At 53.3% G+C, this 27,623-nt stretch overlaps 6 protein-coding genes across 6 annotated transcripts; 4 read left to right on the forward strand and 2 right to left on the reverse strand.

Annotated features, from left to right (window-relative positions):
- Nucleotides 1-730: 730 nt before the first annotated feature.
- BESB_066090 (uncharacterized protein) lies at nucleotides 731-1,369 on the forward strand (the record flags this gene model as incomplete). Its single annotated transcript, XM_029365002.1, has 1 exon — nucleotides 731-1,369. One exon carries the CDS (start codon nucleotides 731-733, stop codon nucleotides 1,367-1,369), a length of 639 nt encoding a protein of 212 aa, XP_029218585.1.
- A 2,406-nt stretch (nucleotides 1,370-3,775) lies between these two features.
- BESB_066100 (RNA recognition motif-containing protein) lies at nucleotides 3,776-5,963 on the forward strand (the record flags this gene model as incomplete). Its single annotated transcript, XM_029365003.1, has 8 exons — nucleotides 3,776-3,932; nucleotides 4,124-4,188; nucleotides 4,444-4,598; nucleotides 4,729-4,856; nucleotides 5,024-5,135; nucleotides 5,450-5,483; nucleotides 5,593-5,677; nucleotides 5,794-5,963. 8 exons carry the CDS (start codon nucleotides 3,776-3,778, stop codon nucleotides 5,961-5,963), a joined length of 906 nt encoding a protein of 301 aa, XP_029218586.1.
- A 2,955-nt stretch (nucleotides 5,964-8,918) lies between these two features.
- On the forward strand, nucleotides 8,919-9,224 carry BESB_066110 (uncharacterized protein; the record flags this gene model as incomplete). Its single annotated transcript, XM_029365004.1, has 1 exon — nucleotides 8,919-9,224. One exon carries the CDS (start codon nucleotides 8,919-8,921, stop codon nucleotides 9,222-9,224), a length of 306 nt encoding a protein of 101 aa, XP_029218587.1.
- Nucleotides 9,225-9,658: 434 nt separating this feature from the next.
- BESB_066120 (uncharacterized protein) lies at nucleotides 9,659-11,827 on the reverse strand (the record flags this gene model as incomplete). Its single annotated transcript, XM_029365005.1, has 4 exons — nucleotides 9,659-10,162; nucleotides 10,402-10,707; nucleotides 10,809-11,079; nucleotides 11,247-11,827. The coding sequence occupies 4 exons, from the start codon at nucleotides 11,825-11,827 to the stop codon at nucleotides 9,659-9,661; spliced, it is 1,662 nt and encodes a 553-aa protein (XP_029218588.1).
- A 4,397-nt stretch (nucleotides 11,828-16,224) lies between these two features.
- On the forward strand, nucleotides 16,225-21,995 carry BESB_066130 (uncharacterized protein; the record flags this gene model as incomplete). The annotated part of the gene is made up of 3 exons (XM_029365006.1): nucleotides 16,225-16,628; nucleotides 16,911-21,530; nucleotides 21,986-21,995. 3 exons carry the CDS (start codon nucleotides 16,225-16,227, stop codon nucleotides 21,993-21,995), a joined length of 5,034 nt encoding a protein of 1,677 aa, XP_029218589.1.
- Nucleotides 21,996-24,382: 2,387 nt separating this feature from the next.
- Nucleotides 24,383-27,587, reverse strand: BESB_066140 (N-methyl-D-aspartate receptor-associated protein; the record flags this gene model as incomplete). The annotated part of the gene is made up of 6 exons (XM_029365007.1): nucleotides 24,383-24,511; nucleotides 24,926-25,071; nucleotides 25,627-25,830; nucleotides 26,321-26,435; nucleotides 26,656-26,804; nucleotides 27,266-27,587. 6 exons carry the CDS (start codon nucleotides 27,585-27,587, stop codon nucleotides 24,383-24,385), a joined length of 1,065 nt encoding a protein of 354 aa, XP_029218590.1.
- Between the last annotated feature and the right edge of the window lie 36 nt (nucleotides 27,588-27,623).

Raw genomic sequence — 27,623 nt, forward strand, 5'->3', positions numbered from 1 at the left:
ACACGAGTTCAGGTACGGTCCCGAAGCGTATTGCGCGTGTGCAGAAAGCGATCGCCCCTTCATGCATAGGCTTTTGAATGTGGGTCTGCAAGACACCGCAGCCAAAGTGTCACCAGATGGATCCAAGTGGGAGTGTAAGAGCGCCTGCTCGTTCCTGGCATGAAAGACATTCAGAGAATCCAGCGCAGGCCCATTCTGTCCGCCTGGCACAAAGGTGTTTAGGATTAAAGGAGGTTTGACGAGGCACCTAAAAACAAAGTCGTGTATGGGGAACCTCAGATGTGGATCTGAGGACCCCGCGGCAGACAGACATGAGAACGCTGGCGTCAACCGCTCATCGTCTGACAGCGCTATCTCAGTTGGAGCCCGGCGCAATAATAGTAACATATCTACCAAATACGGCCGACCCGGTAATGGAGCCAGTCCCTGCCGAGTGGCTGCAGGGCCATCACAGAGTACAAGTGAGCCATTCCCACTACTTCCTGGAGGCCCTCAGTCAGACCCAAAAGCTGGGCGATGCTTCCGTCAATCCTCGAAGGCACAGAACGGACAATTGAACACTCTTGAGGGTGATCCAGTGGTTGGCGTTCAGCCTCCGAGCCCACTGCCATCCGAGGCCCAGTTAAACGCAGGCCGGTGCAAAAATATACGAGGAGGACCACCTCGCAAAGGGACTCCATGTAACCCCGAGCTGTCACTGAAACACAGCAGATCGGCCTACGAATCTGATATGCCGAATAACCCGAAAACAGTTAGTCTTCAAGAGGAGCTGCGCCAGTCTCTAAGCCAGTTACCTTTGGATATTCTTCTTCCTCTGGTTGCGGAGTTCAAGCCGGAGACTGCTGCAGGTGTGCGGGCTCTTGCTGACCAAGGACTAGACGAACGACTTGTTGTCAGCATGCTCTGCGACGAAGACACCGTCTTGTCAGCGTCCTTTCAGCAACCCCCCAGTTTTGCAGGGGCGCAGCAGAGCTCAACAAGCGGATTTAATTTCCGCTCGCCACTTATGCATATTCTGTCGGCGGGGCACGAGCAGCACGTGGAGGAATGCAGTAGTCCGATCAGCGCAGTGGCGTGTGCTAAATGCATTCCGGAGGGGCACCAATACCTTGCATATGAGTGTGACGCAGAAGCAACAAACGCGAAGCCTGTATCAAATCAGGATTATCATGCGTCTGTCGATACGGTGTCTACCGCGGCTTCTCAGAGGGTGGCTGATGAAGTACCGGCAGCCAACGTATGCGTGTCGATGACGAGTACAGGAGGTCCTTCGGTTTCCGGCGGTGTTGGAAGCAGCAGAAACTACATGGGCCCGGATAATCGTTTGCCCGATGAAGAGAGAATGACGCGAGGGCAACAGGTCAGTTAATCACTTTACGGCGCATGGCCGGCCGCGCGTACTAGTGCTCGCGACAGGACGGATGGCTCCGCACCGATATGAAGCGTGCAGTCAGACACGGAAAAAAACATTTTCCGGAAGAAGAATTCATGGGACGTGGTCTACGTGAACGAAGGACAATCGTGGCGTCACCCTGCCAAATCAGTCGCGGGTGTCAGACTTTGCTGGGGTTGCCACAAAGTAGGCATAGGTGTAAACCCAGTGATCCTTGTATTCCATCAACATGTGGTCAGTGGAGAAGGTCACAAAGTTTGTGGCCCGCTCAGTCACACGCCGTCAAGAAGACACATACGCAGGAAGTTCCAATCGTGCATCTCCGCGGAGGTGGGAACCTTTCGTAATCCTGATGCCAGTATCAGAGCCGCGAGCGCCGTGATTCTCTTCAGGATCCAACAAGGTAATCAACTCATTCAATGGAATGAATCGAGCACCCGAAGGAGAGTATGTCATTATGTATTCAAAGCCGAAGCGTACCCGCCTCCATCCCGAGTGCGCGACCCAAAGAAGATGAGACGTGAGAGGTGCTGCGGCCGCCCAGCTTCCAGGAAACACCCCCGGGGAAGAGGACGGGAAAGCCTTGTTCGGCGTAAGTCCTCTGAGTGCGCAGTTTTGCATATACCCTATCTTTGGAGGGCTGTTTTCCAGCAAGGAAAGAGCTCCGGTGCACACGCAAACCGGAAGGGTGTAACTCAGTAGATGTGCATCACACCATCGCACAGTCAGGCAAAACGCAACAGCAGCAGTGAGCACGAGAGCTTAACCCCAGTAAAGAGAGGACGAACATTGGACATACGTCGACAGAACTCCTGCCACTCTCTCTATAGACCCACCAGGCAAAAGAAAGGCATATACTGGGGAAACCGATCCGAGCAAGAGGATCCGAACAACAGCCACAACAGCCGAGGTTGGCGCCGAAACGAACGGAACAATCCAACAGGTGGGGCATGCCGTCAATATGTGAGCAAATAGCAGGTACCGCTTCATTAAGGCACGCAGGAACAACCGGAATTGCGAGCGAACAAGCACATCGCATGGACGGCGGACGGGGAAGCCACTAAGTACCGCTCAACATGAGCCCAAAAGAGACTCTGGCACGGTGAGGTGTCGAGTAGTTTCGCCGACCGCTGATGTTTCTCACATGCAAGGAGTCAGAAAATGAGGAAACCCATTGAAGCTTTTCCCGAATGTCTCTTCGGAGAGAAGACATTGCTCCGAAGTCGGCTAGCTAGTGAGTCAGAAGCAGTACATGTACGTTAGTGCACGGACAAGTGACTTGCCTCTGCCAGGTCTCTTGAATCAACTAGAGGGAGGCAACAGTACTGTGTAGTCTGCACCGGCAGGTGCGCATGGTGAGTCGTTCGCATGCTGCATGTTCCGGTAAAGGAAGAGTTCCCTCCTATACACCATCGTTACCTGCCTTCCTCGTAACACTCGTGAACCCCCAAAACAAAGTGTGTTAGGGGTGCGCATTCTGTTGAGGCGCACACGAAAAACCCTTAAGCTTTAAAGAATCGTAGTGCAAGGACAGTCTGCTTAGTACTGAATCATGACTCCCTGTGGCAACCCAATGGGGCAGGGCGGTCATCAGCAAGGTTCTCGACACGCAAGAACGCGTTACGAGCCACAGTCCCTTCTCTATTAATAGCCGCGCCGGGAGAGTGGGATTCCCTGTCGACGACTATGACATGCGTCACTCCTGGCCAGTAAATTAAGCCAGTCTAACTCAGCGTTGCAAAAAAGCACGAACTGCTAGGGCTCCGTCCGCTAGGTTGTTTCATTCGACTCGAGTGTCTTCGCCTCTCTTCGTTCTGCCCTGTATGAGGACGCCCCATGCTTCAGTTTTCCACAAAGTTCCTATTTGAGCCCGCGCGGACACGCGGAAGGGGAACATGTTTATAAGGAGAATGTGTCTTGGACATCAGTAGTAGTCACGAGCGCTTGTTCTACCCGCCGCGCACGCATTTGACGGTGCATGCCGAGGCACGTTATCAAGGCCAGCTTTGCTCAGTCAGCGAACTTTGCTTTCTAACTGCAAGTTCCAAAGGAGGCCTTGATCACTGTTGATACCTCCTGGCTTGAAGCTTTTTCGTTGGATGTTTTTACATCTTGTGCACCAGTCTATGTTCCATTCATGTTGGTCTTTTCTTCATGGAGGGGCGGTCATGATTGCTGAGATGCTTTCTGGAACTCTCTGTTGTTCTGGCAGTGACGCCCTTCTGATACTGCGTTTTGCCTCATCGTCACGAGAAATTATCAGCATGCCCACATCGGGACCAACAAAGTTGTCTTGCTTTTTCGTTCCTTTTACTCTCCCCGGTGGAGCTCGGCAGAACCTGCCACTCGAGGTGACCTCCCTCCATTGATGAGGCGGCCAATATGTACGCGCAGACTACTCCGGCCGCCGATCCGCAGCAGGCTTCGGCCTGTCTGCTTAATACGTTACCACAAGTCGCACCGGTGATGCCTGCAACCGTCATGCCTGCCCCTGTCATTCTTCCTATGCCCATGATGGTCCCTCCTGCATCACAATTCGGTAAGCTTTGACTGCGTTTACACTCCAGTGGGGGCGCAGAAATGAACAGAGTTGAATGCAACACTGGAGAATCTGCAGCGCCTTCCGAGATCACACGGGCAGCGCACCCTACCTCTGTAGGACGCTTCACTTCGTTTTTTTTCAGCTTCTGGTGGGATGCTCAGCGACTTGCCCTGTTGCTGCGTTCACAGGTATGGGTGTTGCAAGCGGCTACGTCACGCAACCCGTCGCACAAAGCGAGGATCCCACTGCGTCGGTATGTGTGCTTTGAGACCTGCATAGGACGCGAAGTCCTTAATTTGCCGCGGCCGCTCAGCCAGTATCTGGGTTAGCGCTCCATCCGAAGCCGAAGCATCCGATGGTTTGCGGTGCGTAGGAACGTGGCCCGCAGGGTTGTGCCAGCGCCACCAGGCCTGTCGGCCCCTCACCATATTATCAATATCCCGCATTCCACGAGACCCGCTGTACACGATACAATATTGTGCTGAATCTGATTCTGTGGCTTCTACAGGCTGTACAGAGTTTTACAGCAAATGAAGCGGCTTCCTTGGGCAGCATAATGGCCTCAGGCGCTCCGGACAAAGAAAAGAAGGTCCATCTGCGCAAGGGAGCAGGGCGGATATGGAGCGATCCCACCCTGGACGAGTGGCCTGAAAATGACTTCAGGTGAGCACATCCCGGCAATGCTCGTGGGTTGGCCTTTTTGAGAAGGCGGAGGCGTCCCGTCAGCGCTTCACACTTCGAATAGGGATGCCAGCCGAAGCTACGCGTGCACCTGTGATGCGTGGTTTTCCAGGGTATTTTGTGGAGACTTGGGCAATGAAGTTACGGACGAGGTATTGTCGAATGCTTTTCGAAAGTATAAGTCCTTCGAGAAGGCCCGCGTGGTTAGAGACAAGCGAACAGGAAAGACGAAAGGCTATGGTGAGCGGAGAGTTTTCTTCAGACAGTCGCACTCTTTAAGAGCGCATCAGTGACGCCTTCATAGTTTCTACAATGACACTCGTATTTTTCGGGGGTGTATACCACGTGTCTGACTACGGGGCTGCTGATTAAGATCTTTGCTGGGTGCGGCACATGTCCTGTCTCAGGCTTCGTGTCCTTTTCGGACCCAAATGACATGCTCAAGGCTTTAAAGGAGATGAATTTCAAATATGTAGGAAACCGGCCAATACGAGTTTTACGAAGCAAGTGGAAAGACAGGTACGGTGAGGGATGCGCCCCTGTTTTCTGCATGCCATCGCGGTGGACTCTAATTTGAAGGAACCTCATAAGGGTCGGGAATTAGGATGCATGCGTCTTGTAAGTCGACTTATCGTAGGACCGAATTGACACGCTATCTAGGCCGTCCGCTCACAAGAGTCTACTCGTGCGAATTTTGTCAGCGTTTGCTGGTGCTGCCAGAATTTCTTGGAGTGTGTTGTACCAAAATGCGAGATTGGGTGACAGTGGCTTCGACAGGAAACTGAGCTTCACTTGAGACTCACCGGAAATTGTGCTGTTGTTGGTGCGCGTAGGGAAATTGATTCAGAGCGGAACAAGAAGTTCCAGGTAAGGAGCCAGTAGAACAACTCTTCCTACTGGCGGGCAGTCCAAACCTGTACAGTGTCGACTTGAGAAGCAGATGGCGGCATTGCGCTTGCTTGTTTCGTTGTTTCAGGAAATTACCGTCGTACAACCTGCCAACTCGAAGACACTTCGGAAGTTCAAGAAACTCGGTGTTTCGATCAATGGCGGGAAAATGGGTAAGTTATTTCCACAGCCTCAGTATCCATGCAGTGGCGGCATTCTAGGTCGCCAAGCAGATACTCGTTCTGATTACTGAATATTTTGTGGAGCATCTTTTTGTGGTTTTTTGCAGCACGGCAGCAACAGGCGGCAGCGGTGATGGGATCAAAGGCAAAAAAGACTCATGCGCCCGCTACGACATACGGACGCATGACGTACCAGTACATCAAAGGAGGTCATTCTATTGCTCCTGCTCTATCACAAGGGGCGTGTGCGGCACCGAATCTCTTAGATGATATATGATGCTCCGCGTACGTCTACTATCGTCTAAGTTGCAACGGCCAGAGTACCGCGAACGGCGGACTGTGCCAGCGTACGTGCTGGTACGTGGAACCTCTAACGGAGGGGGAGGGGGGGTAGGTGTTGTACGCCAAAAGGCTAGCATGAAGGCCTGCAGGTTCCCACCTGAGCTGGTCGTTTGAGTGGCGTTTTGTCCTTGTCAGTCTACGGGAAAGGAGCCCATCCGTCCGTCGAACCAATATCACTTCCCGCGATAGCGGCATCGCGTAGGCGGCATTAAACGTGGCAGATTGAAAACGATTTTGAGTGGGACACTGTAGTACGGAACAGGCCTTGCCCTCAGTCGAAAGTACTCTTACCAGCATAGGGTTTAAGATGCACTTCATGCCCTTACAAGGTCATTCTGCACCACGCGTGCAAATCAGTCGCTTTCGTCACCCATTCGCGGTATCGCAGCATCTGCTAAGAAGACATGTAGGCATCCAGGTTGCGTTCACGTGCTTGCGTCAGCATTTCCATGCCAGGTACGCTTCCCTGTTCAAAGGTCTGTCATACATGATGTCGCCAAAATGAGGCATTTGTCATCAGGTGGCAAAACAAAACAGTCAATCGAGTGCATTCCCTTTGGAGCACAGCAAACAAAAACAATAGAGATTAGGACCTAACGTTGGTATGCAATATACAGAGGAACAAGGAAACATAACGGACAGGTTCAGCTGCACAATAAACGAGACCGGCAACACGAGTTTTGTTCGTACGATGACGGCGGCTCCCCTATCGCGTCTGTAGCCGGAAGCGTCAGCAATGACGTTTTTGAAGAATCAATTAACAAGTGAGTGGCCTGGTTATACAGGTAGCACCTAAAAAAGACAAGCAAGCTGCATTAGGAATGACGATAAGTGATATAGGGGTTTCGAGTCTCCTGTCTTAGCGATGCCACCGGGCTAGTCCGTTCCTGGAAGACCAGAAAGCATGGGTAGAGATTCTTTCTTGTTCGGGGATTACCCTGATGAACCACCTTCGAAGCCCCGCTGCGCCATGAAATGAGCTTGCCACGATGACAAGCACTTTTCCTCGAACTTTCGTCTGTATTCTTTGCACCCTTCGTCGGCGTCATCGCCGGATTTATCCAAGCAGGCAAAGAAGTCATCCTTGGCTGCCCAGCAAGCTGCCCGGGAAAATTTGTTTACTTGCTGTTGTGGCACAGCGGCCGGCCCTCTGTCACTAACCGTGGTAAGAGACGACCCCATTCCGACTCGGATTTCAAAAATGAAATGTGTGTCGGTGAATGGGCCTCAGTCTGAAACCTGCACGCCCGCGGTGCCTGGTTGCCAAACACAATGTAACTGTGACACATACAATACACCTAGAGACGCAAGATAAATGAGTGGGGCTTTGGAAGTGTGGAGATTCTGACGGTGTGTCCATTGTGTCAACGATGAGCGGTACCGTCATGCAGGCATGCGGAATTGCCGGCTCTGCCAAATTATCGATGCATGCAGAAGAAAGTAGCACCGAATCGTAAAACGGTCAAACAGTGCCTCGACAGGTGGGTATTTATCCGTGTGTGTGGAGGAGCTTACAGAAAGGAGACAGATGAATCGAGGAGCTTCTCCACTTCATTCCGCTAAATCAGTGCGTCAGGGTCATTCCGGGAAGTCTGGCTGCGATACTTCCGCACGAAGCCCGTTGTCACTAGCGACGGCAGCGCTGCAGGTGCCCCATTGCGTTACGACGGGCTCTCAAAGTTGTCCAGCAGCTACAGGAATCGTATCAGAATATGCCAGATCCACGGAATATGCTTCACCATGGGGTTCGCTCGCAGCTTTGACTGTTGCTTAACAGTTATGTGTTAAGGCACGTGTCGTCAAGCGTCCGCCGAACGCAGGCTCCCGTTGCTCGCATGCGCTAATCAAAGTCAACAAGAACGCTCAGTCAGACGGTCACCCTTACACAGTAGGGGTCGCTGTCGAAATGCGTCAAGTGTCCTGCATAGCTACCCTTTTTGAAGGATCACCCAGTACTCGTTGGTGCACTCCTGATTGACAGTACGGTCAATGCTCTAAAACATCAGACGATCACCTTCACCACCAAGCTGCAACACGATACCAGCAATGCTCGAGCTACTATCAAAGCAGCAGCCCTTAACGTCCTGTTGGAATACGGTAGCAATTCGCACTCTTGCAGTAGGGTACGGATGTCCGCTAGCCATTGGTGTCGTATGTCAGTTCGTAGCGCAGGGGGACTTGTACGTGCTACTTCATAACGTACCCGATTGGCAGTCGGGGGTGCCTGGAGCCCTAACACTTTTGCGTGTGCACGTAAAATAGACACGTTCCTTTTGTGTCGCTCTCCGACGCAAATAGACCACGATTCTCCTGCCGCTCCTGCTTCAGTGTCCGTACACTTCTGCCTCAGCCGCGTATCTCAGCAACTGCAGACGAACCTACCTGTGCACGAGGATTTCCCGTATTGCTGAGCCAACGTAGAGATCTGCCTCTTTGTCGAGCTTGCTCACAATGTTCTCAATGACACTTGCAGAAAAACAAGGGACCGAGGTTCTCCCCTCTAAGCGGTCCGGCCTGCTCCCCGTGTTTGTCCAGAACCCCACGGGGCTGACCTCTATGGGTAAGGGTGTCAGTGTACAAAGCTTACGGAGGCGCAAACTATAGCTGTAGCGGTCCAGGTTTCCCAAGTGGTTATAAGCCCGGCGTACCTCCGCCGACACCACGTGTGGCGCCTGATGAGTCCAGCGGTTACTTTCTTGCTCCCGGTCTACTCCTCAGGGGTTTGCCGAGCCGACTTCCCACTATTGAACAGGTTGACGAGCTGTACTACAAAAACGAGAACATGGTGAGCATTCCGAAGTGGACGAGCCCACAGTCGCTGATGCACATCGGGTAGTGCGTGTTGATGCTCGGGTTCGCCGTTCTCTCTGAGGTTGTCCTGCTCATTGCAATGGTTACCCCTTACTATAATGACGGTGTACCTTCAATGATCTCCGCTTTCTGGAAAGAGACACCTACAAGATGGTACGTTGGGCAGCTGTTCGTTTTTGGAGGTCAACGGACGATCCAGTCGTCGGGTGCCGACCCCAGGCTGGGTCTGGTCATTGCCGAAATAGGGTATCAGGTTATCCTGATCTTTTTCGCCCTTGTGGCATATCTTCCCACAGTCGGGTCACCACGGAAATGGGCAAAGCTCTACTACGTAGCCATAGCAGGAATGCTTCTGGAGGTAGTGTCCGTAGCCGTCGTCAGGTAGGAACCCATGCATTACGCCACTGGCTAAGTCGTGACATCGCGGCATGCTACCCGGCAGGCGCATCAATCTTGTTTCTTTCCTTATGAGGGGGATCATTGGTAAGAAGGCATGCTCATTCTCCCGTAAACGCCATTAAAAACCGATTGCCAGCACTGTACGCGACATCTCTGGCAGGATTATCGAACTGTGCGAGAGACATGCGTCTGCTGGGACGAGTGGCACTGCAGCCGTAACCACGCGCCAAGTCCATACCACGTGTGCAACAATTTGTGTTCCACGACTGTGAGATCGGCTCATGCACTTCCAACTACCCTTCTACGTAAACAGCGGATCAAAGTTTGTGATCGCGAATTCACGAATCGTACTGCTCCGGCACGACGCCATCACCGAAATCTTACCAAAAGCAACCCAGCGCTCACGAACCACGCGGCCATCTATGATCCTCTGTTTTTACAGAATAGAAACGCCGATGACGCTGTATCAGGAAAATGCGTATGCTTCAGCTGATACATCATAATTGTAGTTGACGAAACAGGGTGCATGAAATTCACACCATCAGCACGCTCGTTTTCGCTACCTCGAAGTCCAACCGGTGGCAGCGAAATGAGTTGGTGGTGACGCGAAAGCATAGGGAGTTTCTTCTTTCCACCTCCTACGGAGCCTTCCAGGCGGTCGCTGACCTCTAATAATGGGGCAGTGTGGCCCCCCACCGCATTCATCTCATTCCTACTACGCTGCTGAACAACGCATTCAGCAGCTTGGAAGGCAGTGTCGTCAATCAACAGACATATACCCTTGTAACCTTGACGCAGTAGCTCTCCGGAGTGAACATCTATTCCAGAGCGATGAGGTACACAGATGAGTAACTGCTGTTCGGCTGCGAAGTTGAGAAACTCGTCCCACGTTCCCTTTCGGTATGGCAGCCAGAACAGAGCCCCCTGCGCGCACAAAACAGAGGTCGACCCCAATAGAAAGCTGACTGGGATCCGCTGCTATATAGTCCCACAGACCGTGCACGAATATGCTGAGACTCGCCTGTTTGAGATGCATCCGCTCCACTACGCATGATACGCTTCTAGAACGTCCCCACTAGTTCGAAGCACCTGACCTGTGACAAATGTTCTCCCGGGCACGCACCTCCAATGAAAATCGTTTTCAACCACATGCGTGGCCTCACCTGCGAAGCTCGAATGCCGAGAGGGCTGAAAATGTCCGGGCAATGAGGTAAAAGCCAGACGCCTTGCCACTGCAATGCGGCTGCAGATCGAAGAATTGTGCCGACTGTGCCCAGTGCGGATTGCTGGTCGTTGCCACATTCCTCCTCGGGGCCCTTGGCCGCCCCTCCAGCCACACTGTTCTCGTAAAAAGAGCTAGGAGGACGGCCGAGACACAGCAGCAGTTTGACATCACCGAAAGTCGCTGCGGGCGGAGGGTACCGCATTTCCGCAACACAGCCACCGTCGTACGAATGCAGACCGGAAAGCTGAACGCAAATAGCACAGCAGACAAATCCCACTATCACGTGCTCGCGTCAATCTCGTTGACGTGACGCTGCACGGGGTTTGACACAGACTCCTTACTTACTTTGCGAACAATCCGATCGCTCGCAAAATGGGTCTCTGCTGAGCAGTTAGCCGTTATCTGCACAGTATTTTCATCACTAGACAGTCGACCTAGGCAACGCCCTCCAGACGCTCCTGCCTTGAGAAGATCGCTTTTTTCAGCAGCATCTGCACACTCTTCTGGTTTAGGGCGCTTCGAATGCCTGCTGACGATGAGTCGTTTGCAGTGGAATGACTTCCGCAGCTCGTTTATCAAGGATACGCCGCTGACGATGACGCTCTGTCTCGACAACCTGGCGAACACGCAAACAGCCGAGCTGGGGATAGTTCTGACCCATATCTCGTTGGACTTTCAATAAAAAAAAGATGCCTTTGGACACGAAAGCCAACACCGCCACAAGCGTGTTCCTTATATGCGCGGTACTGCAAAAACTGGCAAGAGGAGGGCAGCATCACTGACCTATACGAAGGATTCCCAGCGACAGACAGCAAATGTGTCACAAGCACATCCTGTAGACGACGTATCTCGCTTGGCCTTCGACCGCTTGCTTGAATGCGCCTACGCAGGCGACGTTCGTGCTCCGCGGCGCTTGGAGATGCCGTGACATCTGACAGAGTTCTCCTAGGAGCCTCGGATCCGGCCCCGTCAGAGGACGCCAAAGGAGCGAAAGCTCGAAGCTTGGCTTCTTCATTAAGCCGTTTATCACGTGATACTTCACCTACAGATGCTCGAGGGCCCGCCCCGCTGCCGGCGGGGCCACGCGAGGGCGTCACAGAAGAAAATAGGCGAGACAGGAGAGCACAGCGACAAATAGCATCCAGAGGGCGAAGCGGACGACGATATAAAAGCTGCCACGTTTCTTTTGGTCGGGTTCCTGAACTGTTTAGACGGGAATCATGGAAGTGAAGCCGCTCGGGCCTTGCGAGGGCCTGCTGCGCCGCAGTTGAGGATGTGCGCTGAAAGGAACGAGTCCGGCCCTTGACGGGAAATCCAAAAAAACGTAGAAGAGTATCCAGGGGTGCAACGCGAGTTAAGGGCATGGCAGGGAGTGCAGCGAAATCACCGGCAAAGGTTGACGTGGGACACCTGAGCACCCGGGGGCTCGAGGCGAAGGCGGGACGAAGACATGCATCCATCGCACTCTGGTGTGAACGCTATCATCCATCCTATGCAACAGCGCAAAGGATACAAAGGACAGGACAACAGATGGGACGAGAACCGCTGCCCAGACTGAAGTGAATGGGCTATAAGGGCAGGAGATAGCCGTACAACCTGCATGCAACAAGTCTGGTGAAAGATAAAGCACACGCGCTTTTCTACGTCTTTATATACAGGCGAGAATGCAGGAAAGATCCCATGCATACTGGGAGCGAGGGGATCGAAGAAGGCGTGAATGCTCGCCATCAAGAAAAGAACCTCTGCATGACTCTGAAACGTGGCGCGGTCTACATGCATAACTGTTGTCGAAGTTGACTACAGTCGACGGTAGCTCAGCAATTATTCATGACAGGCCACGCGTTAGATTCGTTTGTCACTTCCTTAGAAGGCGTAGTCTGTACAACGGAAGAGTTTTTGCTGCGGCAGTGCAGACGTTTCACGTTCCAATTCGAACTTTTACTCAAATGTGTTCTGTCGCGATGTCTGCCTCCTCTGAAAGATGCATGCCACTGCCCGCGTAACGCATTCATCGATTCTGCATGCATCCTCATGAAATACCTAGCCAAATTCGGGATTGGCTCGAGAGACCCGGAGTCATAAGTGGCCTTTGCTAAGATGTGTTATATGGGCTGACAATGGCACAGACGCTGAATCATGATTCTGTGTCGCTCGCGCTCAGACCCGGCTAGCATCACGCAGTACCGATGGAACACGACTCACGTCTGAGACGGGAGAGTCGCTCGTCTTGCACGTCTGTGCACGCCACAGCCCCACTTGCCCCGGTCGATAGCCGTGTCTGCTGCAGCTCCGATATTGGTTGCTGAGCGGTCTTTTTACACAACTACCCGAGACGGTTGACACACAATTTTAGAAAAGGACCGAAGACAGCAGCACTTGTAGTGAGACAAGAAATCGCCGCAGCGGATGCGACGAGTGATCTGCTCGCAAGAAATGCCTGAAGTAGTTACCTCTGTTCCTTGCTCTTTCCATCTTTGGGACAGAGTAGCGCACACCAGGTGGCAGAGTTTGCCAACTAGGGGGACGCGATGACAAGCCCGGAGAAGGCGTCGAAGCCTCAAGCTAGCATATGCCTCATAGTGTGTGTAGATTTAAGTTTCGAAGAGATTTTTTAGTAGGAATCTTCTAAGTTGGCGGTCTGTGTTATATTATTATAGTATATGATTATAGTGTACGGACGAATTTTGCCGTGCCTGTGATGGGAGGCCTACGCAGAAGAGTCGTTGCTGTACTTCGATCTTCCACGTTTGGTGGTGAAGTGCAACTGAGGACCCCGTGTCGTCTGCCGGCAACAACCTCTCTTAACCTTTCATCGTCCCAATACACCCAGGCAAACGCTAGGTCTGCGCCAGGTTAACAAATTGTAGGCGAGTTCTTCTCCCGTCATGTACGGTTGCCCACGCGCGACACAGTGACATTGTAACACCACAGATAGTGACAGCGTTCGAGACCTTCGGCGCGTTCGAGCAGAAACAACAACCTTGGAGACTGGAAGTGAGCTGTATGTAAGTTAAGAGCACCTGCTGCCAGCGATTCTGCCGCACTTCAGGCATGCGATGCGAAATGGCTCTTGTGTGCAAAAGTGGCGCTGCGAATGATTATTCGGGACTTCCACGACGCGTGTCTCGGCAGCTGTTGTTCATATGCGCGGATGTCACCCGACGACACATTAAACTGTTGGCGCAGTGCACCCGAACGGTAGACACGTATCAAACAGAAGTGCGTATGCCGCTTCGTCTCCTCATGAATTCCTCACATTTGTTGAGCGAGCAGCATCTCCCTAGCACTGACGAGCGGCTCAAGCTCTTCGGTGAGGTGAATACAGCATCGCGGTATGACGACGAGCCTGACCCAACACGGAATCTACCATCGACGGGTACTCCCCCAAGCTTGGGATTTTCTATAAGCGTCGCAGGAGTGACGGTATAGCACAAGCTGGCGAAATGGTGTTTCCTGCGCATGCGCATTTACATGCAATTTCTTGCATCAACAGTATGTCGTGCTGCAGGTGAGGCTCCGCGCCACGCAGTGCTGTGCAAGGGGCCTTCGGCAGCATGCATTCGCCCTGAACGCGCGATGAGGATGAGTACTGACACTTGGCGAGACCTGGACGTAAGTGGAATCTCCATCAAGGATGAGACAGTCCTCTTCCCCACACAAAGAAGCTGGGCTTCCCGATTTATTACATCATGGTGATACTCCCCCAGAGTACGCCGAAACACCTTTGAGTGCTGACGACCGCGCGTGCCGCTTTCAAAAAAACCGCTGTATGCTCTTGCCACATCCTGCTGGCTTAGCGATGAGGACTTGTGTTCGCTCCCGGTGCTGAAATGGAGAGCTTGTGTTACTCTGACTCAAGCACCGAGCAGCGTGTGCGTTCCACACAACCTTTTGGCTGTAATGGAGGCCTAATTCGTGAAACTTTGCATATGGGGAGACTTACAGCTGTCAGACACGCTATGACTGTTGAGACATGCCTCATGTGTGCTGGCTTCTACGGTTTTTAGGCGTTCGGCACTGGTGGTCGTCTTCTCGAGTAGCGAGAAGAGGTAGGCGTCCGTGTAGGTTGGACATCAGGCAATGTTGCTACTCGAGTGGCGTCTGATCTGCTTTTTCCTTATCAAGTTCGTCTCCACGAGGGAAACTGGCAGACCTCTGACTTTGGGCACAGCTGTTGTCTTGCATCGTATTGACGCTGAAGTCAGACCTTCTCCGTATCATTCCCTGTGTCTTATTTCTCTGGAAGAAGAGATTTTTGCCGGTCAGTGTAGGATTCCGTCGTTGCAATTGCAGTCAGTGCTCTCAGCCCGGTGTTGGCCCTCCGCGAGTGGTTTGATAGTTGGGTCTAGGCAACAGCACTACACCGAGCCACCTCTTCAAAGACAGTCCTAGATGGGAGTACGGGAATTTGAAAACGACATTCAAATGTAGGATGCATGACGCTGGTTCCAGAGCGGGACACACAGATGGCGGGCTATTTCCGTCTGTTGATTCCCGGTGCGTGGCAGTGGTGGTGTGTCGTTTTACAAACACGTGGAATGTGGGTTCGTCGTGGATTTCGCGCGCATTCGTTCCCTTGCTTGAGAGAACTGAGGATCAGGACTTTTCGGGCAGTTGTGCGTCCTGATCCTCTCGTCAGAACGAAGGAGTACGGTACTCCATTTTGACAGTCTACCGTCCGGTTCATGCGGTGTGCATGTGGACGCGAGAGGGGTGCTCGGTTTCACGGAGAGAGGTATGTTACTAGCTTAGCATGCAGCACCAAATGACCGCATCGATCAATTGGCAGACAGCAACTGAAAGCCTGCCTCACGCGGCTTCAACGAACCAAGCCACCCCCGTACACACTTCCTGCCAGTACAAGTGACCATTGCACTAGAGCTGTCTCAGCAAGCGGCGCCGTAAACGCAAACTAGAAAAGAAGGTGATGCAGTTTAACCCGTGTGCATCAGTCCTAGCTGTGTTAGGAAAGCTGCATGAAAGGCGGTAATTTATGCAACTGATCATAGAGGACGCACTGCCGCCTATTTTCCTGCGACAAAACTGGCAGCCGCTCCTTGCAAGCGGCAGAGCACCAGAAGACGCGGAGCGCTGCCTCGACAGAGACTGCCTGGCCTGGCTGCGGCTAGGTGACTGCGTCGTCTCTGCTTCGCGAGAGGTCGGATAGGTGACGGCGCTCGATCTTGATGACGGAGGAAGGGTCGACTACTGGTTTGTTCACCACTCCTCCCGTTGCGTCACTGGCGTTCTCTGATTCTGAAACCACGGTCTCTAACGTTCAGTGTCTACAACTTTACACACGTGTGGGTCTGAAGTTCAGCGTTGCAGGCCTTTTCCCTTCTCGACAGATCCCTGCCTGCCAGCAACGGCTGGGCAGATGGGCAACTCCCTGTCATGAGGGCGCAGAGGTGTCTCTCATTTGGAACTGCCACTAACACGATTTGGTCAGTCATGTGTGTCAATGTGTATGTCCCATCATATTGCTTTGTTTCGCGCTGTACGAGCTGGGATCCGTAGGCTGTGGTGGGTGCATCCTCCGTTGCTGGTGACGCAGGCCGGCGCCGCTCGTACGTGGCGAATTATCGCTTGCGTCGTCAAACACCCTTTTCTATTTCTTTTCTCGAAAGCAGTGCGAGTTCTTTCTTGAGTCTGTGAAGAAGTTTCATGCTTGGAGCTGGGCATGCCGGTTTGAGGATTTTCTGAGGCAGCTTGTGCCGGCACACTGTGGCCGTGTCGCGTTGTGGGACCCCGAGCTGCGAGGATGCGACTTTTCAGGAAACTCCTGGCATCTAAACAGCCGGGCTTGACCACTTCCTCTCTAAGTACCAATGAGGCTGCTTCACATGTTGAACCCGCGGTCTTTGCAGCGTCCCTTCCAGCCAATGGCGGTGACTCGCTGGTCGTACTCGCGTCGATTCCGTACGCAGATCAACAGCAGTTCACCTCCGTTCCTCCTGATGAGGAGAATGCTTCATTTTCTCCTCTCCACGTGTATCGTGTCGAGGATATTTTGAACAGAACAGGGTCGAGTGCGAATCCTTCGTCCACGCCCCTCAGCGCTTCATCGTCCTCGCTGCGTGCGGAAAGCGTGGCGGCAAAGGCAGGGAATCCCTCCCCGATGGAGCCCGCTAGCAGCGGCTGCAACGATGAAAAGCGAGAGGATAGGTATGCTCTATTTCCAACAGGAACGCTTGTTGAAGCAGGTCAGCCAGACGGCAAGATTACATCGTGTGATCCTTTCAAAGCAAGCGTCACGTCCCATTTTGCGGACACAGGGACGCGCTGTTGCTTGGAAGCTGAGCCCCATTCGGCGTCTCAGGGACAGACTCGAGTACACGATGGTCACTTGAATGTTCTTGAGGTTGCTGCTCAAGGGCCACGTTGCCGATCTGGCTGTACATCGAGAAACATCTTCCGCTTTTCCGACCTGCCCGACGTATGTGTCAGACTGTGCTTCTCTTTTCTTTCCGTCGAGGAGAATCTCAAATATCAAGTTATTAGCAGAGATGTCCGTAGAGCGGTTGGGCTTGACAAGGTCCTCCTGTACCAGGATACATCATTTTCCCGCGCCGAGGGAGAGGGCATGCAGCTGGAGACAACTCCTTCTTCAGGGTTCCCGCCTGACGAAGTGGCGAGCGAGAGCGAGTGTGAGGAGACTCTAGTAAGCGCAGGGGAAAGTCATACAAGTTCTTTGCCGAGTTGCGACGATTCAATCTTTGCAGCCTCAAGTCGCGATGCGGCGCGAGCGGGCGTGCCAGCTCCATGTAATGGGGCGGCTCTGGCCTCTGCGAAGACGGGAACGGCGACACCAGTCTCGTTTTTGAAGACAGCTCATTCTCTCGGAAGTCAACTGTCCAAGGGGGGAAGGACCACTCACTGTCGCAGACATGACACTCGAAAGGGAAACGGACACGGAGACGAGACGCAGGGGGGCCGCGTCATCAAGGGTGTCGGCCGAGGCGCGACAGCGTGCGTGTTCGCTTCCTACAGAAGCCTTGTTGTGGGCGTAAGCTGGCTAGGCGCGAAACCGGCAGTTCGGGCTGCATATCTTTCCCAATTCACACGCCTGATAGATTTGAAGATTTTCTTCTGTCCCTTCGCTGATCCGGCCTCTGAATCATGCCCGACGTGCTGGAGAGATCTCTTGATGTTGCTCCAGAACAATCAGAATTCGTTGCAACGTCTTTCCGTCGTCAGCCTTCCGTACGCTGCAGAGCTGCTGTTGAAACCTCAACGAACATGCGGGAGCACACGCTCTCCCTGTGTCTCTTCTCCATCGTCTTCTCACGATGGTGTTACCAACGCTCCTGGGGGCTTGCGCGGGACGATGGGTACTCGAAGTCACCGTCTTCCTCCCGCACCGGACCGCGAGCGTGGTCAGGATGAATCATCTTCAAAAGCTGATCGCGAAGCAGAAACAGTTTCTTGGGATACGAGTGTCCGTGGTCTCGAGACTGGCGGGCTTAGCGACGGTCTCACTGGCTTTTCTTTTGGTCCCTACTCGTCAGGTGCCGGTGTGTACCTTTTTGAGCTCCGAGAGTTCTCGATTGTTGGATCCGCAGCTTCCTGCCTGGTGACGCTCGACGCCATGCAGACGTTTCTGCCTCATTCCCTCGAAAGTTTTTCTTTGCACGGGAACCTTCCACGTACTCTACCATGCCCTCTTTTCAGCGTCAGCAGGGATGGGGAGCGAGAATCGACCAGGGTGACGCCTGGACGTGCATGCGCGTCTTCAGCGGCGTTTCTCAAGGGTCTGGGTCTACACGGAGTACTACAGAGACTTTTTGGGTGGCGAAGGCCCGAAGGCATGCACATCGAACGGGCGGTCGGGACCGCCGGGAGTGCGGCGCATACGAGGAGCAATTTGGAGGGTGCTGGTTCTGCCGGACCTTCATGGCGGCTGGAAGCGAACCGTGAGATATTATTACGCAGTGTGATGACGATGCACAGTCTGAAAGTGTTAGATATCCGCCTGCCTCCTGCTCTCGATCTTTTCTCTGTCCGGCTTGTCCCTTCGCTTGTCCTTCTGAGCACCCGGCTGCGCAAGGTCACCTTGGATGTTCGACAACTCACAGAACTAGTTGATTTGGGTATACTGACGGCTAACACTGTCATACAGCCCTTTGGGGCGGAAGGCCTGGGTAGGCAGCGAGCGAGTACGTATCCCGACGACAGTACCGGCATTCCCAGTGATAGTGGTCTGCTTCCGGCAGAGGCAAGAGTGCACACTCTTCTTCCCAACCTCAGAGAGGTCACACTCCGAGAGCCCCTGCATTTAGGGTGGTCTGTTCACGATGTGGCTAGATTTGCTGGAATTCTTTCAGCACTTCCTCAGTGCACAGTAACAGCATCGTCCCTTGTCCTCCACCAGCATCCGCTTTTGGGCACCGTTCTTCCTTTTTCTGATCATTCGTTTCCAAGTGGCCAAACCCCCTGCGAGCGACGCGATGGAGACACGCCTTCCGGCGAGTCGTTCCTGCGGCGCTGTGGCGACCTGGGAGGCAGTTCTGACAACGGCGATGAGGCGGTCGGTGCAGACGGGGCGATACTCTCTATTTCAGAGAGTGTGGACGAGTCTGCACGGGATCGCTCACTAAGGGCAGAGATGGACATGTCCCGCGAGAGCGTAGAGACGGACAGCGGAGAAAGACGCAACCCCGATGGTTCTCTTCAAAATGGAGATGGAGAGGACAGGTCGCACCTGGAAGCAGAGTGGGAAGAAGGAGAAACAGGAGATGGTTTCCTTGTTGGCCGTGCTCAGTATAGGGCGTTGCTTCATGAGATCATAGAGCATCTCGCGCCGAACATATGCAGTCTTCGCGTTCGGTATACATCGTCGACGACGTGCGACCTGCCTTTGTCATTTGTCTCATTTCCAGCTCTACAAGAGCTGGTTCTCGACAATTACCTTCCGGATGTTCATCTAGAGATTGACAGAATTGTTGTTCCACGGACTCACGTGGTTACTGTAGATTTGAATGGCCACCAGCTGGGTTCTACACACCAACGTGAATTTGAGGAGCTGCGTGAGAAGAACCGGAATGCTCTCAAGCGTCACGGTGTGCCTCGTCAAGGCTCTTATCTCCGCCTGTTCCGAGCACTGGAACCGGTATCGTACTGTTTTAGGGGGCTGGAGGATGTGCTTTTTCTTCTTGCTCTGAACGAAGAGCTGCTTGCGGAGGTTTCACCTGCACCTGCCTCGCGTTCGAGCCCCGTCCGACCTGGAAGCACCGAGGCTGCAACAGACTGTGGGCCTGCTTGTGCGAAGTTAATCTCGGGTCGTCCAGGTCTCCTCTGTCTCTCGATAACTGTCTCTGGAAAGGATCTGAGAGACAGTGCCCAGAAGTTATTAGCCGACGCAGAGCGATACATGAAGGAGAATAAGACGTTTAGGGAAGACCCAAGTGACGGGGGCAGCGAGTATGCTGGCGTCGTCGGAAGCAGTCTAGAATGTCCAGAGGTGGAACTGGAGGAAGCGCTGACGGGGGGCAGCAGAAGGAGTTCCAGCCAGAAGGAAGAGGATCCATTTTACGTCTTAAATTTACAACAGCTCTTTCCCGCTCATCCGCACTCCGGGGCCGCGTTGGCATCACCAGTTTCAGGTGAGGACGAAGAAGTTGATCAAAATCCTCAGCCCGCGTCCACTACATCCGTGGGTTTTCGCGTTAGCCAATATACACGGAATGCCTCATGGCCTTCGCCGTCGTCGATGTTCGGAGGATGTCTGCGTTTCGACGACGTGGAGGCTGCGGCGATCCCAGTGCCGAGAAGAACTCCGTATGGTGCCCCACAGGCAAGCTCCGAGACCAATGCGGTGGATGCAGAAAACGTTATTGATCGGAGGTGGTCGTTATCCGAGACAGTTCAATCCGGGCGGAGCTCCCAGCAGGGTAGGGACAGAAGAAGTGTATTCAGCCGTTTAGCGTCGCGAGTATTTACGTTTCTGGAAAAAAATTTGGGAGGTATCTGCGGGGAAGTCATTACTACGATGCCTGCTGCTGGTAATGAGGGTGGGGTCCTTCTGGCGGTCAGCGTCCTTGCGCTGATTTTCGGAGACGATGCAACTGCATCGGAGGTCCCCAACATTTCTGCATGTCTACGGAATTCGCGATATCAAGACCGCCATCATTACAGTACACGTCCGCTTCCACAGGCTCTGGAAGGGTTCGTGGCGGAGGAGGCAGTTTCGAGACCATGCCTAAAGTTTGTGGGTCTCACCATAGTCGACCTCGACATGCAAGCGACTAGCGATGCTATCACAGAAGATGTTCTGTTCGCCGCAACGTGTGTCATCGACGAGAGGTTTGGCAGGAATTCCGGAATGGGAAGAGGCTGTGACCCCCTCGTGCCTGCCTCGCAAGGATCGCAGGTATCTCTTGATCAAAGACTGCATGCAAGCACGATCCCACTCACACCTACGAAGACGGCAGAACCACCGCTGCGTTCCGAAAGCCAATGTCCTACCGGTGGACGCGGTCTCCGTGTCTCTATAGAGCAACCGCTGCGGCCACTTCGTGCGAGGCCTTTCCGGACTGAGCTGTCGAGCTCAGAATTCGATGCCATCGAATTTGACAGGCAGTTGCACAGTATCGATAAGCAGACGGGCTTTGGGGGTATGGAGCCAACGCCGCGGAACTCGGGAAAGGAAGGTGCAGTAGTGGGCGTGCCCAGGTGTGGCGTCACGGGCTCGTCAGGGATAGTCGGTGAACCGATAGAAATGGCGAAGCGCCGGAACGTGGACAAGTCGCTTCTCGAGGAAGAGACGCCGGGAGAGGACAGTTACATGACAGCCACGGGCACATTACTATGGAAGCCACCCAGGCCTGATCAGACCGTATCTTCGCGTGACGGGTGGCATGCCTATAAGCCACACAGAAATGAGCACGAGAATGCGGCTTTCTGCTGTCCCGTGATTGGTTGCCATTTGGAACGCCTACTGGAAGCTTTTCCCACTCTGATGTCCGTGCAGCTCCGGTATAGCGGCCAGCATCCGCTGTACCTGTTAGATGACCAGGCACTTCGCTCGGCGTTGGAGCCGGCAACCAAATTCTTGCGGACGCGTTGCGGGTTCGTAGAGATAAGTCAAGGGGCGACTGTGTCAAGAGTTTGCGTTCCATCGGGGTCGTGCTGTCGAACTGCCACGAAACTTGGGTTCGCCTGCGAGCGTTTTAGTGGTCGATGCACGCGTTTATGGACGAATGACTGACATTTCAGCAAATTAGACGGGAGGAGAGTTCTCGGTATTTCATATGCCGGGTGCGGCGGTAGAAGATGTTTCAGTAGGGGAAGGGGCTGTATAGTCTATCGAGACCGTCCTGACTGCAGGTGGGTGGGCTGTATTAAGTCTCTCACCTGCTAATAACCTTCTGCCGCGCTGCTGCAGCAGAGACTTGTGAAAAATGCATTTGCGTCGGAAAGCATATCATGGACGCTGAGTGGTGCAGCAGCACCCCCCCTGGCAGGGTAACAATATGCGTGTACGACCAGCGTGCGTTGAGCCTTTACCACCTATTCTTCCTTAGTGAAGACTAGAAACGCCTTCTGAATATGCGAAGGCGGTGCGCCTGAGTAAACGCGGGTAGAGCCTGATGGCGTTGTCACGGTTAGCAGTTCCAGGGAAGTACGGGTTGGCACCGGGCAGTGAATGGGTACGAACCCTCGAAAGCAGCAAGGTGCCTTGTACCTTCACCTGACAGCCGCAGATCGACACATGTGCGTAAGTTGCAGTGCGACACACGGCTAGTATATTCGTACATCGGAAGATCCTCATGAACCACTATACGTAATCTGGAAGAACACAAATAAAACTATAACGGTTCGCCTCGAAGTGTTCCTCACATTTCCAGCGTCAGCCTACAATCGTTCCGTGGACTCGTGTGGTTCATCTATGGAACAAGAGCTATTGAAACCTCCATAGACCTGCGGTGTTTCCACGAAATTTGCTGAGATGGGGTGATGCCTAGCATTATCGTATTGATATAACTGATTCTATGACGAGTGGCGGAAACTGGTGCTGCATTGCCGAGAGGTCTACCCGTAAAGCGGATGGATGTCTCCTATCCCTTCCAAGGGATGCAGTTAACATCTGCAGTAGGAACGGTACTGGATACCTGCTGCGCTGACTTCTATTTGTAGAAACACTGATGAACCGCCTGAATGGATATCTTTAGCCCTCGCCGCTTTGAAATATAGGAACTCCAGGTCTGTTTTGCAAAAACTCCGAATGGAAAATAGCGGACGATATGCCTGACGGTAATACTTCCAGGCTCAGGCACGCTGACGGTGTCCCACCAGCAATACATAAACTGCAACCGCTTTGTACGGAGTATTAATTTCCTGGGAATTTGCCATGCACTGCAAAAAAAAAAAAGATGCATTGGTTCGCAGGCAGAGACCGCCGACACTGGATCCGCAGCAGCAGACGCCCTCTCTAGTTCACCATTCTGGCGTTTTCTGGCGATAGGACGTCGCTACCCGTACACCCTAGGAGGTCCGAAAGCAGGTGTGACGTCCAATTACGGGCCACCCACCGGTGGCACAACCGCACTCCTCGTACTCATCACTGTATCCCGAGGAACGTGGGTTTATTCGTCACCTCCTGATAAACAAAAATGCCTCTGATAAAAGACTATGGCGATTTCACGCGCGATTCCCTTAAGCGGTTGCCACCGCTTGCATCTAATACTCTGGCACCACACAAACGAGTGGCACCCCCTGACGGGGCTGACTATTGCAGAGAATCAGGTGGGTGGCGTCCGATGACATCTGTCAATCGTGCACGCTCCCGCTGTCTCCTCCTTCGTTCCAGCTCTCGCCCTCTTGTTTGGTGTGGGCGGCGCTTTCAGAAAGCGCCGCAGGCGGGAAGATGTTTTCCGTAGATGCGGCACAGGCATCGTGTGCCCTTGACGGGCGGCCTTCCGTCGCCCCATAAGATGAGGCTCGTAGCCAGCGGGTCTCACTCACGACACCGGAGAAATCCGCACGGCTAAATCAGGCTGTAAGTGGCATACGACCGCAAATAGAGCGCATTATGTCCAGCAAGGAATAGCACACCGTGCGATCTGCGGTCCCCTGTGGCACTTAGGCATCAATGAGCCCAGACGACCATCTTTAACTCGTCACACCCGACCGTCGAAATTGGACAGCAGGCCCAGCGGCGGCGGACCCGTAACGGAGTCTGCCGCACTGTGAGAGGTCTCTGTCTCCCCGTAAATCTGAAAATTTGCGACGACTTTCCATGACGGGACACAGCATAGATCTTGCTATTCACACAGCATTTGCGCTCGCTCGCTTCTCCGTATTTTTCGCACCCGTCACTCATAGGTTAGCGGAGTATCCGACTAACAGCTGAGAAGACTACACCGCTCCCCCCACAGACCGCGAAACTGATCAGGCAACGGTCAAAATGACGAGAGATCCGTGTGAGGGGAGATTATACCGTGCAAGCCATGGCGTGTCGCCAGACTGCATACCAATACACCCGCGCACCCCTGACATACTCTCACGATGACAAGGATAACGGTACTACTGCTCAACGTGCGACACGGCGGGGCTGGAGTTGAAAGACGATCCTAGTTCGATGTCCGGCGCAACTCTCCTGTCTATGGGTAGGTCCAACATCCATGCCAAATCCGGGAAAAATTGACTACCGCCAGACCCCAAAAAGGTGGTATGGATAGGTGTCTACACAACACACCACGTAATGAAATGCGGCAATGTCGGACAGACTTTTTCCTTCATCTGTTGTTACAGGATTCAAACTGATGCAGACTTCACAGCTCTTAAAGGCCGTGCGCGCAATTCAGCTCCGAAGTATACACCACCCCATCACATGCAATCCCTTACTGACTCTATTCGAGCCCCTTTGGCTTCTTTTGAAGCATTTTACAGAGAAAAAATGCTAGCGCGCCGAAAACGCATCATGAGTTTGAAACCAGGCTCAAAATGTTCATGAACAGGGTGATGATGTCCATGTACAGCGTGAGAGCTGCGAATATGTAGTCGTCGATGGAGTACTGAAATTTGCGGTGCTTTCCACCAACGACTTGCTGCACGCAGACACAAACAGGATCGCGTGCAGTACACTACCGGGCCTTTCGACAACCAACCGTTGTGTTTAACAAGGAACGTCACAGGCGCAGACGACCCGATCCTCGATGTTGGCGCGCCATCTCACGAAACCCCGGCAAGTGAACACACATCCGCCACAGTCTCGACAAAAAACGTACCGCCGCCGTAAGCCCGGAGCTGCGTGCGCCGCACACAGACCTCTGGACTCGCGCCAGTCACACGTGTCCCGCATACACGACGGCAGTGCGCGTTCCCGCCTACAGTAGTCTCTAACGAATGTGGTATATTTTATGAATTCCGCACTTCATTCCTGAGTATGATATGCATTCCACATGCTTGTGAAACAACAGAAAACCCCGGCGGAAGCTGTCGTGCCGAAAAGGGCGCCTTACCTGCGTGTCGTAGACGAGAAGGAAGCTGAAAAGGAGGGCGGCGAGCGACGAGTAAACGAGGTTCATGACACGCGAGTGCCAAAAAATGGAGAAAATACCAAACATCATCAAGCAAATCACGGCGACCATGATGTACGGTCCGCAGCCTGTAAACAAAATGACGCCAAACAATAAAAACAGATCTGCAGACTGGCGCGACTCCCCAAACACCACTTTTCTGGCGATCCTAAAAGCAGTCGACATATATTAATACTTTCCGCACGATTTTATCCGGTGTAGTCGCAATTGCGCCGTGCTCCACAGCACGATCTCGTCACTCTGGCAGAAAACGTTTATGCGTGTAAAGCATCAACAACTGACCGTCACACATTACGCGTTGGCAAGAGTCCGCCGCCAAGTCTAGAAAACGCACCCCGCCACGTAACGTGACAGACATCGCCACCAGGTTTCAAAACGACGGGGTGGCTATGGAACAGTTCGCAAGCCGTTACTAGAACACCCAGTGGAAGCTTAGTGTATGATCACGCCACCGGCCCACTTCCTCTCACGCCGCCTCCGCGCTCGGCGGGGCAGCAACGCGTAGGCTTGGAGACTCACGTACACAGCCTCCGGTCAGAAGAGGCATGGAACTTGCAAACTGCACGCTTCGCTGGCTCGTGTACTATCCGCGAGAGAGGGCAACTCAGAAAAGGGGGACTGACCTGTAAAATCGATCTTTGTTTGGCACGCAAACAGCGTAAGGGCAACAACCACCACGAAGGTGATGCCCACTGCAAGGAAAAAAGCGTCACTTTCCGTCGCCGCCCCTCCAAAGGCGATGAGCATGGAGAAGCAGCCCGTGATGAGGGAGAGCAGGATGAAGTTCTGCGGCACCCGCCGCCCCATCTCCGGGAAGCACGTCACGACTGCAAACGCACACGTCAAACCCAAATGCGTCGAGCAAACATTCTGAAGTGCATACTCACATACGAAGCAGAATCACGATACCAAAAGAATATGAAATATTTGCTCCTGAGAAAACGGCAACAAGTGCACTTGCGTGACAGCATACGCACGTGCCTCTCTTTTCCGCAGGAATGAGGAACGAGACATCTTCGGGTGACTACTCTGAGGATGCGTCGCTCATCAGTTCCACGAGCTCATACCTCAAGCACGCCACAGGTGGAGTTCAGATGCTGAGTAGAAGTAAACAAAAGCTGTCAAGCCTGCTTGCTGCTGGGGCTACGCAAAAAAAAAACCGGATTCTTTGAATGCATTTATGACGAATCCTGCGGATTTCGACATGCGAGAAAGCACAAAGAAGATGGTAGGGCTCGCTAGCCGACAGCTGAGAGCACTAATCGCCCGTGAGGAGACCTCCACTCCAGACGAGCCAAACACCCGTCGTCTGCTTACCTATCATCAAAACAAAACCAATAAGCGTCAGCGCAAGGGGCAGCCAAGCGTTCGCCTGGAGCCACGTTCGCATCGGAGTGACGAGGGAGAAGGCAGTCGCCAACCCGAAGGTGAACTAAAACGCAAAAGCAGAACAGCAAATCGCAGACGAAGAGAACCCATGGATATGTTTTTATTATTATGATACTACCCCCTGGTTATCGCTGGCTGGAACGAACACGACATCGAACTGCCGTGCCCCTAAACACACAAGCGAGAACTAGTCGCCTGTTCGTCGCTATCTAGAGTCGGCCTTCTATCGGAAGCTGCGAAACGTCGTAAATTGTTTAGCTTACAAGGACTTGGACTGACAGAATGACATAGACCTTTCTGACAAATGCATGCCGGATCGACCTGTCCACATCCGGGGTTATCAGATCCGACACTTGAGACGCTGTCTCAAGATCGACAGCCCCTGGACGCGCTCCTGGAGGTGCTGTGCTCTCTGAAAAGAAAAAAAAACGACGCTCCGAAAACGAACCCCTCATTTCGAATACATGGAACGTTCACGTCATGCATCATTGTACGCAGCAGACCAGCACAAGTAATAAATACGTGACATCGGGAAACGTAGAGAGGTCCAGCAGCTGTAGCCCCGAGCGAATTAAAAGTGTAGAGCTATTCTCTGTACACCTCTGCTGTCTGGCGCTCGAGTAAAAACTCCCGAATGACATGATCCGTCTATTCCTCGTATGCTTTCCGACTCGGCTCACGAAACCAGCTGGAACCCCTCACACCCGAACATTATCTTTCGATCTCCGCTCCTCGCTGAGGAGAGGCGGGGAATGCCACGCACAGAGACTCAGGCCGTGAGTGGGAATGCACATGCGATACAGCGCGGTGCACGCGCATTCGTACCCACACTGGGCATCATCCTTGTTCCACTAGTTTATACAGGCCACTCACGGATCGAAGACGTCTTTCCATAGGTCATCGGAGCCTCCTGCTGCTGGTACGCGTAGGCAGCTGGAGGCGGAGCCGGATAGCCGCCAGCCTCCACTCCTCCATAAGGAGCTGAGGCAGGACTGTTGACCGCGGGTTGGCCGTAATATCCATAAGCTTGAGATTGAGGGTAGCCATACTGTCCCGGTGGCGGACTGGCATAGCCTCCCACTGGGTAGCCGGCAGGAGGCTGCTGGTAGTACACGGGCTGGCCGTATGCCGGTGGATACGCTGGGTGGCCTTGCACTGCGGGCGGAGGGTTCGGTTGCTCCTCCTTGGTCGCCATTTCGAGGAGTTGCAGAGGAGAGAATGCAGAACGGTC

The sequence above is a fragment of the Besnoitia besnoiti genome, chromosome VI, assembly GCF_002563875.1.
Source record: "Besnoitia besnoiti strain Bb-Ger1 chromosome VI, whole genome shotgun sequence".
NCBI lineage: Eukaryota > Apicomplexa > Conoidasida > Eucoccidiorida > Sarcocystidae > Besnoitia > Besnoitia besnoiti.